Raw genomic sequence first — 15,765 nt, 5'->3', positions numbered from 1 at the left:
GAGAGAGAGAGAGATATTATCGAAAAGGAAAGAAGAGAGAGAGAGAAACAGATCTGATGGAAAAGGAGAGGAGAAGAGAGAGAATGAGTATAAGGGTATAAATGTATTTTACCAAGTAACAGTTGGAATGGGCAATGGAATCTTATTTTCATTGGACCGGGCCAAAACTTCCTAAAATTAGTACTAAATAGGCATTTGCTCTTATATTAATATGTTATAGTTGAATTGTGGCAATTGTGTAAAATTTAGAAAAAAATATGACATAATATTTATCATAATTGATACATTTTAGATGTCTATCAGATAAGAATATTAGATGAGTTTTATTTAAAACCACTCTTCAAAATTGGGTGTATATAAAAATTCCTAAAAAAAAAATAGTTCACTGAAATATTTGGGATAAGAATCGCTCAAGACTCAAGAGGGAGGGTATTCCGAGAAAAAGAGGGGGCATACAAGAGTCATAATTGACCTGACTCTAGACGAACAATTCTACACAAACACTTTGATAATAGAACGTTTTGAGGCAACTATGTAATGATCTTGAGAATTATGGATCAAAGTCATCAAACTATTAGCACTTCCTTTAAGAGACGAATTTGGCACACTGATAAAGCTATCATCAACTTATTGCATAGGTTACCGAGCGAGACACACAATATTTGTGAATTGATAGTGTAGCGATCATTTGTCTACATATATATGATTATAAGAACAAAAATCTCAATAGTCTGGTAACAATGTACACCTCATATGATGGAACACAAATTGCACTATAATTATCAATTTGAGAAGTTATATCATATCAACATTTAACAAATCTAACTAGGAAAAAGTGAAACTAGCAATCTGTTAACTAAACTCTATATCACGAACTAAATTACACGAAGCAGTGGAGATCAATGAAATCTTGAAAAAAGGCGAGCCCCTCAAGTGTTTTGTTGTGATTAGCATATTTTTCATTTCCCTTCTCTGAAGTAAAGGCAAGCTTGGCTTGGAGACTAGCTTTGGTAAATTGCGAGGGTCTTGGTGCACATACGCCTCAGGTGATGATCATCTTGTATCATCAAATAGGGCACGTCTCTAACCAAGCAACCCGTATCAAAGTCAGCTTTCATGGCTACGAGCAGCAAAGTCCAGGCTTTGAAGGACGGAATATATGGCCGGTGATCCGTGAGGATCCGGCTGCCGGAGGGTTTCTCCACCATCAAACCCACAATTTCACATATACAAACGGTAACACTAGCCAATCAAAGAAGACTCCCCGGCCCCAATCACCAACATTGTGGGTACGTTTTGTCACTTGGTACCAAAGCAGGTGCCTGCAGGATAGATCATAGATAATGCATGTTCTGTTTGATGTTCCATGGCGAAAATCACTAAAATGGTTTTCACAAAATTCAGGACTAAATTTTCCAAATTTATTTGAGGTTTCAACCCAGCTGAGACGAGAAAGAAATAACTTCAAATTCGATATATTTCAACGTGAAACAAAGTACCATAATTCACTTTGCGACACTAAGCATAAAAAAGAAATTAAAGCTAGCTAAAATAACATATATATATATATATATATTTTGTGATCATCATCGATCATATATATCATCATCATATGTTTCTCTTGATTAACGATGCTTGGTGCAATCAGTTGGCTTGAAGGAAACAGTCCCTTCATCTAGGTCATATCCCACCAGGAAGTTGATCTGAGCCAGGTTCCCAAATATCGCAACGTCATCCGCCGGAATCATGGTAAAGCAAACCATGTCATCCTCCACCCTCGCAAACGTGTTCAAAGCATTCAACTTGACGTCAGCGCCGCCGCTGAAATGCGCCGTTATAACCGGAACACCGATGTCATCTTTCTTGCTCTTGAAGCAAAGACTCAGAACGCCTCTTGGATCACTCACCCGCTCTGCATTAATAGCTGCCTCCAGAGCCGCAACGACGTCGTCGTGGAAACCGGGAGGAAGAAGCGTCAATGTAGTCCCGGAGTCGATAATAATGTTACCCTCACTTCCGGCGACGGCCTTGTTTGATTGGCTCTTGTAGAGTACCTTCTTTTCTCCTACGCTAATGGCCTCGAGAGTGAGGTAATAGAAGGTGTTGGGTTGTTTGGAGACCAAAGAAGTTGAAACGGTGCCGGCACCGGAGACAATGCTAGCTGAACCGAAGCTGATCTTGCTCGCTACGTCGGATTTGGCTGCCGTAGGAACCAAGCAATAGGAGAACTTCCCTCCGTTGGTCGATTTTGATAACTGAGAAATGAAAGAAAGTGGTCCGCCACCTAGTCCGATCAGACCGGAGCCGGACTCGTCGAAAGTGCCGCCGTTATCATGGCCGCAACCGAAGACAATCTTGGGAAGCGAGACCTTACCGACGATGAAGGTTTCGACAGAGAGACTGCCATGTGTGTAGGAGCGGTCTCCGTAACGGTAGCTGTACTGACACGTGTCTTGGCCGGAGGTGGTGGCCGCGCAGGTGGCTTGGTCGAGGTCGGAGCATGAGCTGGACTGGCATGGTAGGGTTTTGTAGGTGGAGGAGTGAGCCGGGTCGAAGAGGGGAGGGTTTTGGTTGAAGCACTGCTTGCATGGCTTGCATTGTGTCCATATGAGGTCACTGCCGGTGTCGGCGATCCCGAGGAGTTGCACCGGTGGGGTTCCGACGGAGAGGTTCATGAGATACTCTCCGGAGCTCGAGATCACTGTTGACTCGATTGTGGGGGTGGCGGCGGCGTGTGTGAAGCGAGAGGCACGTGCGATGGAGCGGAGGAAGGACTCGCGGAGACGGCGGAAGTGGGTGGTTGAGGAGTCATAGGAGGGAGAGAGTGGGGAGTCGCGGTGGATGAGGTCGACGGTGAAGGAAGTTGTAATAGTAGTAGTGGAAATAACTGATATAAGAAGAGTGAAGCATGCAAGCGTTGGTGAAGCCATTGTGAATTAGCAGGTTAACGATTTTGAGGAAGGGAGATGATTGATGAAGAAGGTGATTGCATGGTTGTATTTATAGGGATGATTTGGGAGGTCATCGGAAAACAACGGCTGGTGCAAGACGGAAGGTCGAGAGGTACGGTGAACTATCTATAACTGAAAGTTCTAGTATATATGGTAAATTATTATTACATGGATGTTTATTATGGTAATATTCAATGTGGCATTGTGGCTAATATGTGGAAGTGGTGATTCATTCTTATTAGAAACCGTCGAAGATGATTGAAAAGATGGAGAGTCAAGCTAGACTCAAGAACTCAAAAGTTCATTAGCTTCTCATTGAATTACAAGCTGGTTATTTTTTCTTAATCTCTTTGTTCTTTCGTTGTTATATAATCTAATCTAATTACTTCTGAACCTATGTTTATTCAGTCATTAATCTCATTAGACAAATTGATTACGATCTTTAGTAACTTTTATTTCAAGGCTATGTCAATATTCTAGTTGTTATTTGTGATTCAGACATCAAACTTGTTTTGACAAGGAAAAAAAAAATCATACCGCCGGTTCAAATCCCTTATATGTTTCTAGGAAGCCCTTCTAATGAGGACCTTTAAGTTGAGGATTTTTTCGGCTTATCTAACTTTTTAATATTATATCCACATCTTGATTGTTCAGTTTATAGGTATTTATGAGTAGATCATTTCTGTAAATTTTCAGTCATATTGAAAATGGTGCGTCTATTGCCACCCCACAAACTATTTTGTTCACCCCACTTTCTCTTCACACTCTATTTATATATTTTTATTTGTAAATCTACTTTGTTCACCCATTTACAATACCCAAAATACTATTTTCTCAATTCTACTTTGTTCATCCATATACAATACCTAAAATATATTTTTCTCAACTCCCTTTTGTTCAACCTACATTCTCTCTTCCATAACTCCATACTTCTGAGTTTTTTGAACTGATCAGTGTTGTTCATAAATACGATAGTTGTTCATAAATATGAGTTTTTTGAACTGATCAGTGTTGTTCATAAATACGATAGTTGTCCATGAGAATTTATATACAAAATCAACATGGAAAATAATGAGTAAAAAGATAGATGAAGCATCAGCAAAGAAAAAAAGAGAAGAAAAAAAAAGAAAGAAATACAAACAGTTCATCTCATCTTTAGATTGAATGCTAGTCTCTTCAAACTCCATAGAACGATCAAATATGTTAAATTTGGGTTAGGAGTTATGAAATACGTGTTCATCCAAAACAAAAGGATAAAATAATAATAATTTGTAACAACTTAATGTCTCTTGTTGTAATTTTACATCAGAGTATTTTAGTCTTTTAATAAATCAACAAAGTGTGGGGTGAGCAAAGTAGTTTGTGGGGTGGCAATAGACGCACCCTATTGAAGATCATTAAGACATTCATAAGTGTGATTTACCAATTATGAACTTGAACGGTTTATGTTGACAGATTTGGTTCGTCCATTAATTTGATCTATTTTGTTACCTTAACAATCACCGATTTAACTGAAAATTTGTAAGGTTGATCTACACATATAGACCTAAAAACTGAACGGATAAGATTCCAAGATGTGATAAAAAAAAATAGGTCTTTTAAACTATAAACCGAAAAATCCTCAACTTAAAGGTCCTCATTAGAATGGCTCCCATGTTTCTAAGTCACAATTCAAGACTTAAAACTCATCCCTTTAATCATCAATGGTAGAGTTTTGGCATCGAAATAGCCCAAAGTTAAAAATATCAACTCAGAATCATTGCTATACTTATGATTCACAAGATTCAGAAAAGATTTGGATTTGAAGCCACAATTCTATACAAAACACTGAGAAAGAGAGTTGATGATACTCCAACTTCATTTTCTCATCTGTAAAAAGGCGGTTATTATAACAAACCCATCATCTGAAGTTCTGAACAGCTTCCTATATATTCACCTCTATGTCAAAGCTAAGATCGTTCGCACCAGCAGTACGAGCAGAAAATTCCTTGACCTGTAAAGAGCCAGACATTGCCTTCCATACATATCAGGAGTAAAACTCTTTCAATTTAACTGTGTATTGTCTAATGTCTAGAAACTCCCCGTATGACAACATTACTCAAGAGACCAAAAAAAAATGCTCAAGATGCTTAATAGATCACCGCTGTCAAACACCGGTAGAGGACAGACATCTATAATTCATAGATCACATGATCTTTCTATAAACCATACAAACTTCCAATTGTAAGCAAAGTTGATGTGCAAACATTACTTGATTTCAGGATGCAGATGGAGGACAAGTTTTCAATACGTAATTTTTATATGGATGCAAATAGAATTCAAGATATCAAATGAAAAGATACTAAAGGCTATTTTTAGCAAATTAATCCATCTGTTGATTGAACATTAAAGATTCCCTGAAATCATGGCATAGAATACTGCATTCCTCTTTTCCTTTCTATTTTTGAAAAGTAACGAGTTTTATTAATCACAAAGAATGACACAATAAAGTGAGTGGTCTGCAAACGAAAAGAAAGAAAACCAGCAGAACCAGAATTCAGAATTCTACACCTAAACATCGTAGATGAAGCAGACAACAACAGATAACCCTATGCTTAGACTAGGGCTGCCCTCCGGTGAAGCACAATATCAGCAATAAACATTACAGATGAACTCCCATATATAAACTCTCTCAACTTGGAAAAAGCAAATTGGCAAATATCAAATGGCAGAGCAAGAGCCAGTGAGGAGCATAATTTAACTAGCTATGGAAACACCATACTTCTCTAGCACATATCATTTAATTCAACAAATTCAAAGCACTTCATCATTTATAACACAGATTCATGTATACCATATTACTTCTATATGAGATATGATCACCCAAACCAAAAACAGATATCTACCTATACGTCCTAATTTGCTTCTATCACACCCAAAATTATTGATTACCATAGTAGTAAACACTACTCTTAATCATCACTAAGTTCATCGTCAATACCAGTCACATTCATCCTAGCCGACTCTTGCTTAGCCCACTTGACAATTTTCTCAGCTTCTCTACTGATCTTCTCTTCCTCCTTCATTGCCTTCTTCAGAATCTTGCTCTGCTCTCTCTTCGAAAAACTCCCCAAACCTGAAAAGACCTCATCGTCGTCGCTGAAATCCAAACCAATCCCACCACCAACACCCCCATTTTCTTTACTCTTCCTCTGAGACGAATTAGCACTCTTGCTCTTCGGGGAACACCAGAAGCACCCGGCTTTCCTCGGCGGCGAAGGAGAGTCCTCCCTCAGCGAATTGCAAGAACCCAACGGAGAAGACAGCCACCCAGATTTCACTTTGGATTTCGATTTCGAACGCTGCTTCCTCCCTGAAACTCTCTTGGCCGGTGAGAAAATCGCACTCTCCGGTGAAGAATTCGACGAATTCGAGCGAGACGAACCCGACCCATGTTTCTGTTTCGGCTTCGAACTCTTTAAAGGCGACTGAACGCCCTTTTCCGGTGAAAACTCCGGCGATTCCTGAGGCGGCGAGACATACCCAGATTGTGATTTCGGAGTAGGGACCTTTTTCTCATCTGGGTTTTCATTCCGACGGAAAGAGGCGGTGGTTGTGGCGGAGGACTTAGGCTTGGAGGCCGGGAAGGACTTGAGTTTGGAGAAGCGGGACTCGAGGTGGGTGGGGAGGACGGAGTCGTCGGTGAGGGAGGAGCAGTTGATGGCGGCGAGCTGCTCGAGGACGATGTGGTCTTTGGCTTGGGATAGGAGGTCGTCTACCGCGGAGTCTTCGTCGGAGTCGGAGAGGTGGTGGTGGGAGAAATCCATGGCGGGTCAAAGTTGGGGAGCAACGAGCTCTCAATGTGGAGCTGCCCTACTCAATACAAGAGTCTAACGGCTACACTCATGATTTCGGCGTTTTGTGGATCAAGTTTTCAACGTGTGGGTCCCGCTTTTTGGATATCAAATTGGCCCCATTACGATTTCCACCTCCTCCTCCTAACGGCCAGATGACCACTACGATTTTCATTTCCTTTTTCGTTCTCTTTTCTTTGTCTCAGTATTTCTTTGACTATACTTCGTGAATAAGAACGGCTAATCTAACAAGAACATACTGGATTTTCTTTAGTGAAAAGTAAAAAGGCAATCTCACTGATGCGGTAGAGAGATCGAGTGCATTGTGCGTTTGTTTGTAGAGGACAGATCAAGACCAGGGCCGCACCTGAGTAATGGAAAGTCCTGTGCGAATTTAAAGATGTGACCTATTTTACTTTGCATTTAATATTTATCGCTTGCAAGAGAATACATGTCTATGTTAGCCAAAAAATCATCATGAAGTATAAGGGTCAAGTTATAATGTATAGATTATGAGTAAAGTATATCGTACCCAAAGGATTGGTAAACCCTCTCTAGCTAGGAAAACCTAAAGGATGTTAAATGAATATGCAATTGTACAAGTCACAAACAAAGGCTTACAAGTGAATCAAAGTTCATGGTGATTATATGTAATATCAGGTAGATTTGATTTTTGGTTTGGAGATGATTCAACCTGGAACTTGCTAAATAGAAACTTGAAATGTAAACTATGCTAAGCTAAATTAGATGTAATGAAATGGATAAGAGTTGGGGCTTAAGGTTTTCACATCTAGCCTCTCTTGCAAACAATGATGCTTCTAAAGTGAACGATGACATTTTAATTAGCCAATTTTTCTCTTTGCATCCCTCTCGGGTGTGACAAGGACATTCTCTTTTGTTGATATCAAGTAACCATCTCGAGTGTAGTATTTAACTACCTAAGTCATGCAATTCGATCCGATTAGGAATTTAATGCATTATCCTAAGTGCATAAAGCTTAGAGATGAAGAAATTATGCAAACCAACCATGCTTATCTCTAAGTGATTGTAGCTCACAACCTTAACATGCACATATATGATATGTTATCATGCTTTAAACAACTAAGGTTAATCAAGCCCTAAACATTTCTCATGTCATGACAAACAAACATACTCAAATTGATTAAGTTTAAGCATGAATGTTCCAACTCTTAAACTAACATATTAAAGTGCTAATGAAAAGTGCATCAAACACAATTTCTACATCAATGTCAGACAAGATTGGCTAGGGATTTCAACCCTAGCCCCAACAACTACTCACTCATAGTCAAATATACAAGTTTCAACATGTTTATGAACATCAAACTAAAGAGTAAGGGAAGAAAAATGACTATGCTCAAGTTGAGGAGGAATGGGGTGAACTCATGGTATCCTTGTGATGGTGATGATGGTGATGTCCTCACTTGATGCTAGACTTCCCTTCCTTCTTTTTGCTTGATAATAGATGATGGAATGGATAGAGATGACAAAATGGTGAAGCTTTGTGTATATAGACTAAGATGGGTAGAATGAAAAAGTGATGAATTTGGTGGTGGTGGTAATGGAGGTTATAGGATGCATGAGGGTGAGATTCATGTGGCGCCTCTCAACTCCGGTGGAGGTTCAAGCCAAAGGAGATCACTATCTCTTTACTTTCACCAATGAAAGAGATGTGATCCGAGTGAAGAAATGAGGGCCATGGGGATATCAAAGAGCCATGATCTTCTTGAATGATTATGATGGTTTTATAGACATAATGGTTTTGCCTCTTGAATTTTTTTGGATTTGGGTTGATATACAGGACTTACCAGCGGCGCTTACAACGACGGCAACTGCTCGTCTAGTTGTGAGACGATCAGACCAGTTTTTCAGGTTGATTAGCGCGACATCAACAATGGCGTGGTTCGTGTACGTCTTACCCTCCCTCTCAATGATCTTGTGATTGGAGATAAGAAGAATTAGGGTTTCCCTTGTGGATGTTCTGACAGTGAAATTCAAGTATGAGAGTTTGCTAGGACATTGCAGAGATTGCACCATGATCAACCATGGAGGCCTTCCTTGTCCTAGACTGCAGTAACTGCCCTTTTCAACTGCGCCTCCTTAGGGTACTCAGCCTATCACTCCTCCTCCAATGGTGTTTCGCGGCAACGGACCCATCTCACTCTCTGTTCCTGCTGCATATATCCCAAAGGACAAGAGGGTGGTTAACATCAGAGAGATCCTGACCTTTCCTTCTCCAACAAAAATCACAGGAGTTCGGCGAGAAAGGGAGGACGATGATGAGGCAGACGGCAAGCGGCACGTGTTCGGCACTCTTTGGCTATGGTTCCTTTCCCTCTGAACCCTGATGAGTTAGGGTTTTCTATTGTTGCTAATGGAAATCTTGGTATTGCTAGGACCGGAATATCTCTGAAGAAGAGGTGTCGTCTCCACGGTACGTAGCAAAAACAAGAAGCTGAGTGTAGCAAATAGTTCTGATTCCATGCATGGCACCGGGAGCGGCGATGGAAGAGAAGGAAGATGCATCTGAAACAAAGGAAGGATGATTTCCTAGTGCACCTAGGAAAGATCCTGATGAAGCGGAAATATGAACATTAGAATCCATCAACGTACGGCGACTTGAATCCACAAGTCTAGTTTTCTCGAATTCACGAGAGAATTTGGAATCCACCAGAAGAATTTGAGAGAACTCAAAAGTTTTATTAATATCAAAAGCTGACGACTACAACCGATTAAGAGTCCTTATATAGGAGAAACTAAACCCTAGGGTAACTAACAATCAAGCCTAAAAGCCCATAGATTAAAAGAAAACAAAATCCTAAATAAACTAAAATCCTAAAATAATACTAAATGCCAAATCGGATTAAGAAAATGATATCTTTTGGCCTAAATCTGACAGTTTTGTAGATCTCGTCATTCCCATTCCGGAAATGTGTTATGCATTCCAAACGGACATTCTGGTCAAAAGTTACTTTAGATCAGATTTGCTTTTGAAAATCAGATTTCGCATGAGCAACCCGGAAAGTCCAAAACAACATCTTCTTGAATATTCCAGCGGCTAGCAACCTCTTAACACGAGAATTACCGATCTTCAAATCATTCTTTTTTATTATTTGTCGCTTCCTTAGTTTTATTTTTTTCTGTCTAAATTTGGCCTATTCTCGTTCTACATCAGATCCCTACCAAACCCTAACGTTCTCTTTCTCTCTGCTACATGATAAAATTAAGGTACACCAATGAGTCTTAAGCCTCTATTCTTTCAAAGAGGGATGATGTTTAGGGTGAGGTTATTATGCTTTCAGTATTTCATGCTTTCTAGTTGTTCTTGTCCACCTTTTTGGAAGGTTGCATTTCAATTTGCAGTTTGTATTTGAATTAAGACTTTGCTTTGTGTGTGAATAGTCCTCGGATTGCTCAGGCATTGATCGCTTTGCGATCGTTATTGGCTTTAAGCCTAATAGAGTGATTCCAATTTTACAAAAAAAAAAAAAAAAAAAATACTTCATGCACAATTTGCCCTATTCGCCGCAATGTATTGGTTATGTGTGCCGACAGTTTATGCATTCCTCAGCAAAAAGGAGTTTATATATCCCTACTCTAAAAGAATTTGGTCAGATATCAGGTGTCATATAGGTTAGGCTTCTAGAGTCATATATTGACAATATATAAGTTGACACAAACTATGCACTAAACCACCAGGTACTCCAATTACAGGTCTTATTTTCAAATAGATAAACACCTACTTGCTACTTGCATGTAACTCTTGTTGAGTTGTTGTAAGAGCCTAACCAAACTAATGAATTCACGCACGTCACTGGATAAGCTTGATCAAGTTGTTCATGGTTTAGGTGAATGCGTACGGAGACGAAAAGGCTAGAGGGTTCACAGGAAAATATATTATACCAAGAACAGAAAAACATGACAAATTTAAAATACTGTATCATGTATAGTCCCTTGTGGAATCAGCAGTCTCGTCTTTGATCATATATACATAATTAGGATTCTGTATTTGCAAGAACAAGAGGAAAGGCCGCAGTCCCTTTGGACTTGTTGAAGTAGAGAGTAGCTATAGAGATATTAGAGCATACACATTGAGGGTTAGTTGAAATGGAGCAGGAAAATATGGACGGCTATCCGCTTCAATATCATTCAATACCATGTACTTGTTAAATGTTAACTAACCTTGATTATTCTATTGTCTGTGGCTCTATGTTAGTTTCATTTTGAGATCAAGACAATGATTATTATAGATGAGCATACTGTATATAGCTCTTTGGCTTACAGAAAACGAAAAGCTCTTAGCTAGGTTCTGCATGTAGTCATAAGTTGGCTCGCCAATTACATGGTTTTTCGATCATTGCAAATCTCTCAATAAAATCAACTATGTTTGTGTATTCATTTTACCGACTGCTGTAAAGGAAAAAGCTTTGACATGTATGTCACCGTTCATCTTAAATACTCGGTCGTGTACATTTAGAAAGCTGAAATGAGCTTGCAATATTGCATGTATAAAGACATGATTAACAATAAGCAAAGAAACATATAACGAATGTGATCAAATGAAACAGAATCAATCAGATAGGCAACAACCTTTTTATCCTTGTAGTTAATAATTTGGCTTGATATGTGAACTAATTAGAACTACAAGATATGCATAACTGAAAGGTATTAAACTTAAAAGATTTGAGTGGAAGCATGTCCAGCAAAATAACTACTAAAATGTCCTGAAGAACTAAACTAAAACTTCAGCATAGAGAAAGAAAAACTAAACTAAAAATATCCAGTCACCTTTTGCATGAAGACACTACGTAGGAGACAAAATCACAACAGAAAATAATGTTACCCCTTTTAGTAGAGTGGTTAGAGCAGTTGAAGAAAGAATGTCCCCTTGTTATATTTCTCTCATCAACATTTAGATAAAGAAACCATGCTTCCTCTACTCTTTGCATCAAATGTGTTTCACCCACTACCCAATATTCCTCTAATCTCATTCTCCTACAATGAGGCCACAACCCACATCGAAGCCATGGAGACCTTTCACAGCAAAGTACTGCTGCTCTGCTGAAGACCAGACATTCTTTGGCAACTTCAGCCGGCCCTGCAGGCCTTCGAGGTCGGATTTATCAAAGGATGGTGGTCAGCTACCCTCGTTCAGGAGACTGTCTTTCTCTGATCTCAGTCGTTCTTCCTCCACGCGTATCAACGGTGATCTTGCACTGTCTTTCGGGTCCGAGTTGCATGATTTTCAGCTAAGCGAGCTGCGTGGTATAACTCATGATTTCTCGAGTAACTTTTTGTTGGGGGAAGGTGGGTTTGGAACTGTACACAAGGGTTATATAGATGAGAATTTGAGGCAGGGTTTGAAGCCTCAGGCTGTTGCTGTTAAGCTCCTCGACATTGAAGGCTTGCAGGGACACCGCGAATGGCTCGTAAGAATTTTGATCTTAATTTTATCCTTGTTTTTACTTATTTGGAATTGATGTTTTCCCTCTGTACTACAGTACGTAATACAGTTAAAACAAATTCTGGTTCGAAATTATTTCAAAAGAATAAGTAATTTTGCTGGTTAATCTAAATAACACACCTAATCTTGCAAACATTATTCATTTTGTTCACAAATCACTTGTTTGTGTTGCAGGCAGAAGTGATATTTCTTGGGCAGCTGAGGCACCCTCATTTGGTCAAATTGATTGGCTATTGTTGTCAGGATGAAGAAAGACTTCTGGTTTATGAGTTTATGCCCAGAGGCAGCTTGGAGAATCACTTATTCAAAAGTGAGTTTAGGGTTTTGCTTGTTGTTATATGTTACACTTTTACTAAAACTAAATGTGTATAGTATTACCAAGTCAGTTCATTTGCTCTCTTCTCTTGTTCATTTCAAAGTCTCTTCTCTTATTCAAAAAAAAAAAAAAAAAAAAATGTCTCTTCTCTTGTTTATTTTCAAAGAAAATGATATAGTTGCTCCCTAGTTGCTTTGGTCTTCACTACTTTTTTTTTGTTTTCCCAGTAAATGGTAAAAAATTTGTGTGATATAAAATATCTTGCAAAGCAATTTGTAAAATAATGGCAAGTAGTCCATAGATTGCTTATAAGTCACTTTAGTTTTCTCAAAAATATCTAAAAGTTTAATAGATTTTACTGTACTTACGTCTGATTGACTACAGGGCTTTCAATATCATTGCCATGGGGTACAAGAATAAAGATTGCAATAGGAGCAGCCAAAGGCCTTGCTTTCTTGCATGGTGCCGAGAAGCCAGTCATTTATCGGGATTTCAAAACTTCAAATGTCTTGCTAGATTCTGTATGTTAATTTCCACATGAACACTTCCCCTTTTATCAGCAAAATTTGTGCCTCCTAGCTTTGAATTCCTTGAAGTCTTATTTAACAAATGGATTGTATGTGCTTTGTTTTATCTGGGACTGATAGGATTTTACTGCAAAACTGTCGGATTTCGGACTTGCAAAGATGGGACCTGAAGGATCAGAAACTCATGTTACAACAAGAGTAATGGGTACCTATGGCTATGCTGCCCCGGAATACGTCTCTACAGGTACCACAAGTTAACCATTCTACATATTCGTGTTCTTTCAACAACAGATATTCTAGCTACCGGACACCAAGTTCGACTATAACAACTTATTGATGATTAAACTGTGTCCAACATTTCATTGTATTTCAGGGCAGTTGACCACAAAATGTGACATATACAGCTTTGGGGTGGTGCTACTAGAATTGCTTACTGGAAGAAGAGCCATGGACAAATCAAGACCAAAGAGTGAGCAGAATCTGATTGATTGGGCAAAACCTTACCTCACTAGCACTCGAAGGTTACGGTACATTATGGATCCGAGGCTTGCCGGACAGTATTCTGTGAAGGGTGCAAAGGAGATTGCCCTTCTGGCATTACAGTGCATAAGCATGAGCCCTAAAGACAGGCCAAGGATGGCAGCTATAGTTGAAACCCTAGAGGTCGTGCAACAATTGAAGGACATGGCTGTGACACAAGGGCATTGGCCGGCGTCGCCCAATAAATCCAATAAAAATGGTGTTTTTGGGGCTAAAATCAGAATTGATGGAAATAAAGTTGGGTACATCAGGAAATCCCCTCCAGCTGCAACAGTAACTCAGAAAGCTTGAGCAATATATGACTCGAAGCTATGTATATCCAAGTGTAACATAGAAAATGTGTGTGCATTGTTAAGTTGCCCATGTAAATATATAAATGGATTATATCGATTGCAACATATATATAACTTATACTATCTCTCGATCAGCTGCAACCAATTTGAAATATCTGGGTAGAATAGAACTAAATTCACCTCGACCCAAATCCTGAAACACACCACCATAGCCTGTTTGACTAGAGGCACGTACTCTTACAAGAACCCTCCAAAATATAGGGTTCGTCACTCATCAGTATTAGCCTATTTGGGTGGAAACCTGGGTTTGTTACAGGATTCAGATCATGCCATGGACCATGGTTTTTGTGCTCGATTTGCCTAAATATTTAGGTTCATTTGTATGTTTTCTTCACCAAAAGGAAAAAAATTGATTCATGCGGGAGTAATAGTTTGCATCTCTTTTACAGCGGGTCTTATTAATCTAATAAGTTAACTAGTCACTTAGTTGCGTGGACACTGGTTAGATCAGAATGCAATAGTCGAAAGTGATCTGGTATTTAAACTGGGGCAGAATCTTCAGGATAGTGCGTTTATTTATACATATCTATGAGGATGATTAAGATTAAATCATTAAATGTTACTGTTACAGATGCATGGTTATCCCCATATACAAATAGCTATATATATGATTGATTAAGATATGTATATGATTGATTAAGATTATACCGTGTCGTGTGTGTGTATATATATATATATAATATGAAGTAATTTGCGCCTAACTGATTCACTCTAACGTACATTATGCATTTTTAAATTTAGATGTAATAGCAATTGATCGCAGTTGAATAAATGATCCACGTACGGAAGTCAGTACGTAAACAAAACATCATAAACTCCCACCACAATTAATCCATTAGTTAATTAGCAAATCACATATACATCCTTTAAAAGGATCTGAAACACAAATAAATCCACTTGTATTTACTTTAAACAAATAAGGACAGTTTTTAACTTAAGGACAATCTTTTTTGTGTTTGCCATGTGTCATGAGATAGTTTTACTAAATTGCCCCTGCATAAACAACTAACCAATTTAGGGCTGTGAGGAAGAGTATATAAACGCCAGCGGACAATTGAAACGCAACGTCTCTCTCTCAGTCTGTTCTTCATCGCTTCGTCGTTGCGATCTCTCGGTCTCTTCGTCGTTGTGATTTCGTTTTGCTTCATCTCCATAGGTGGATTTGCAGGTAGCTTTCATGCTTCTTCTTCTCACATGCTTAAGTTTGCATTCTTCTCCGTTGATTTCAAGCTTTTTGATCTATTGAAAGCTAGTTGTAAATTCGAATTCCTCTGAATTTGATCCAATTTTCGTTTAGGTTTACTTTGTTTTTGAATCGGTTTGATGCTTTGATGTTATTTAGTGAGCAATTTGTAGGTTGAATCTCTTGATTCTTTATTCTTATGGTGTTTTCATCTTTTTGAATTTTGAATTGGAATTTGACGACGAGCTATTTCTGTTTAGGTTTTGTGTTGATAATTTTCCGATTGCAGTTATAAATCAATTTTAAAGTTCATTCAAAGTAGATTTGTTGAGCTATTGAAATTTGCAGATGTTTGTTTTGGTTTTGATTCAATGTTTTCAGCTATTGTAGTAGCAGCTACCTAGGTCGTGTTTGTTTTTGGTTATTTGTTTTGATTCAATGTTTCACCTACTTGTAGTAGCAGGTGTTTGTTTTGATATGTTTTTATTTGCAGTTTATATGCAGTAGCTATTGTATTTTATATGTTTTGATTCAATGTTTCAGCTATTCTAGTTTATATGCAGTAGCAGGTGTTTGTTTT

At 38.7% G+C, this 15,765-nt stretch overlaps 3 protein-coding genes across 3 annotated transcripts; 1 reads left to right on the top strand and 2 right to left on the bottom strand.

Annotated features, from left to right (window-relative positions):
• Window positions 1-1,625: 1,625 nt before the first annotated feature.
• LOC101291346 (probable aspartic protease At2g35615-like) lies at window positions 1,626-2,930 on the bottom strand. Its single transcript, XM_004301725.1, has one exon. It carries the CDS (start codon window positions 2,928-2,930, stop codon window positions 1,626-1,628), a length of 1,305 nt encoding a protein of 434 aa, XP_004301773.1.
• A 2,754-nt stretch (window positions 2,931-5,684) lies between these two features.
• Window positions 5,685-6,814, bottom strand: LOC101307308. The gene has a single exon (XM_004300352.1). It carries the CDS (start codon window positions 6,755-6,757, stop codon window positions 5,903-5,905), a length of 855 nt encoding a protein of 284 aa, XP_004300400.1. The 5' UTR covers window positions 6,758-6,814; the 3' UTR covers window positions 5,685-5,902.
• Window positions 6,815-11,780: 4,966 nt separating this feature from the next.
• On the top strand, window positions 11,781-14,081 carry LOC101307018 (serine/threonine-protein kinase At5g01020-like). Its single transcript, XM_004300351.1, has 5 exons — window positions 11,781-12,231; window positions 12,441-12,576; window positions 12,967-13,103; window positions 13,230-13,353; window positions 13,483-14,081. The coding sequence occupies exons 1-5, from the start codon at window positions 11,803-11,805 to the stop codon at window positions 13,938-13,940; spliced, it is 1,284 nt and encodes a 427-aa protein (XP_004300399.1). The 5' UTR covers window positions 11,781-11,802; the 3' UTR covers window positions 13,941-14,081.
• The last annotated feature ends 1,684 nt before the right edge of the window (window positions 14,082-15,765 follow it).

The sequence above is a fragment of the Fragaria vesca genome, linkage group LG5 (assembly GCF_000184155.1).
Source record: "Fragaria vesca subsp. vesca linkage group LG5, FraVesHawaii_1.0, whole genome shotgun sequence".
Classification (NCBI taxonomy): Eukaryota; Viridiplantae; Streptophyta; class Magnoliopsida; order Rosales; family Rosaceae; genus Fragaria; species Fragaria vesca.
Note: the sequence above shows the minus strand (reverse complement) of the source record. Positions and strands in the feature narration are given on the sequence as shown.

What these genes read in the sequence shown, in the direction of transcription:
- LOC101291346 (XM_004301725.1), bottom strand. Translation starts at nt 2,930, where the DNA reads ATGGCTTCACCAACGCTTGCATGCTTCACTCTTCTTATATCAGTTATT.
- LOC101307308 (XM_004300352.1), bottom strand. Translation starts at nt 6,757, where the DNA reads ATGGATTTCTCCCACCACCACCTCTCCGACTCCGACGAAGACTCCGCG.
- LOC101307018 (XM_004300351.1), top strand. Translation starts at nt 11,803, where the DNA reads ATGAGGCCACAACCCACATCGAAGCCATGGAGACCTTTCACAGCAAAG. An exon ending in AGGGACACCGCGAATGGCTC is followed by an intron (nt 12,232 to 12,440) that starts GTAAGAATTTTG and finishes TTTGTGTTGCAG; the next exon opens with GCAGAAGTGATATTTCTTGG. An exon ending in CCCGGAATACGTCTCTACAG is followed by an intron (nt 13,354 to 13,482) that starts GTACCACAAGTT and finishes ATTGTATTTCAG; the next exon opens with GGCAGTTGACCACAAAATGT.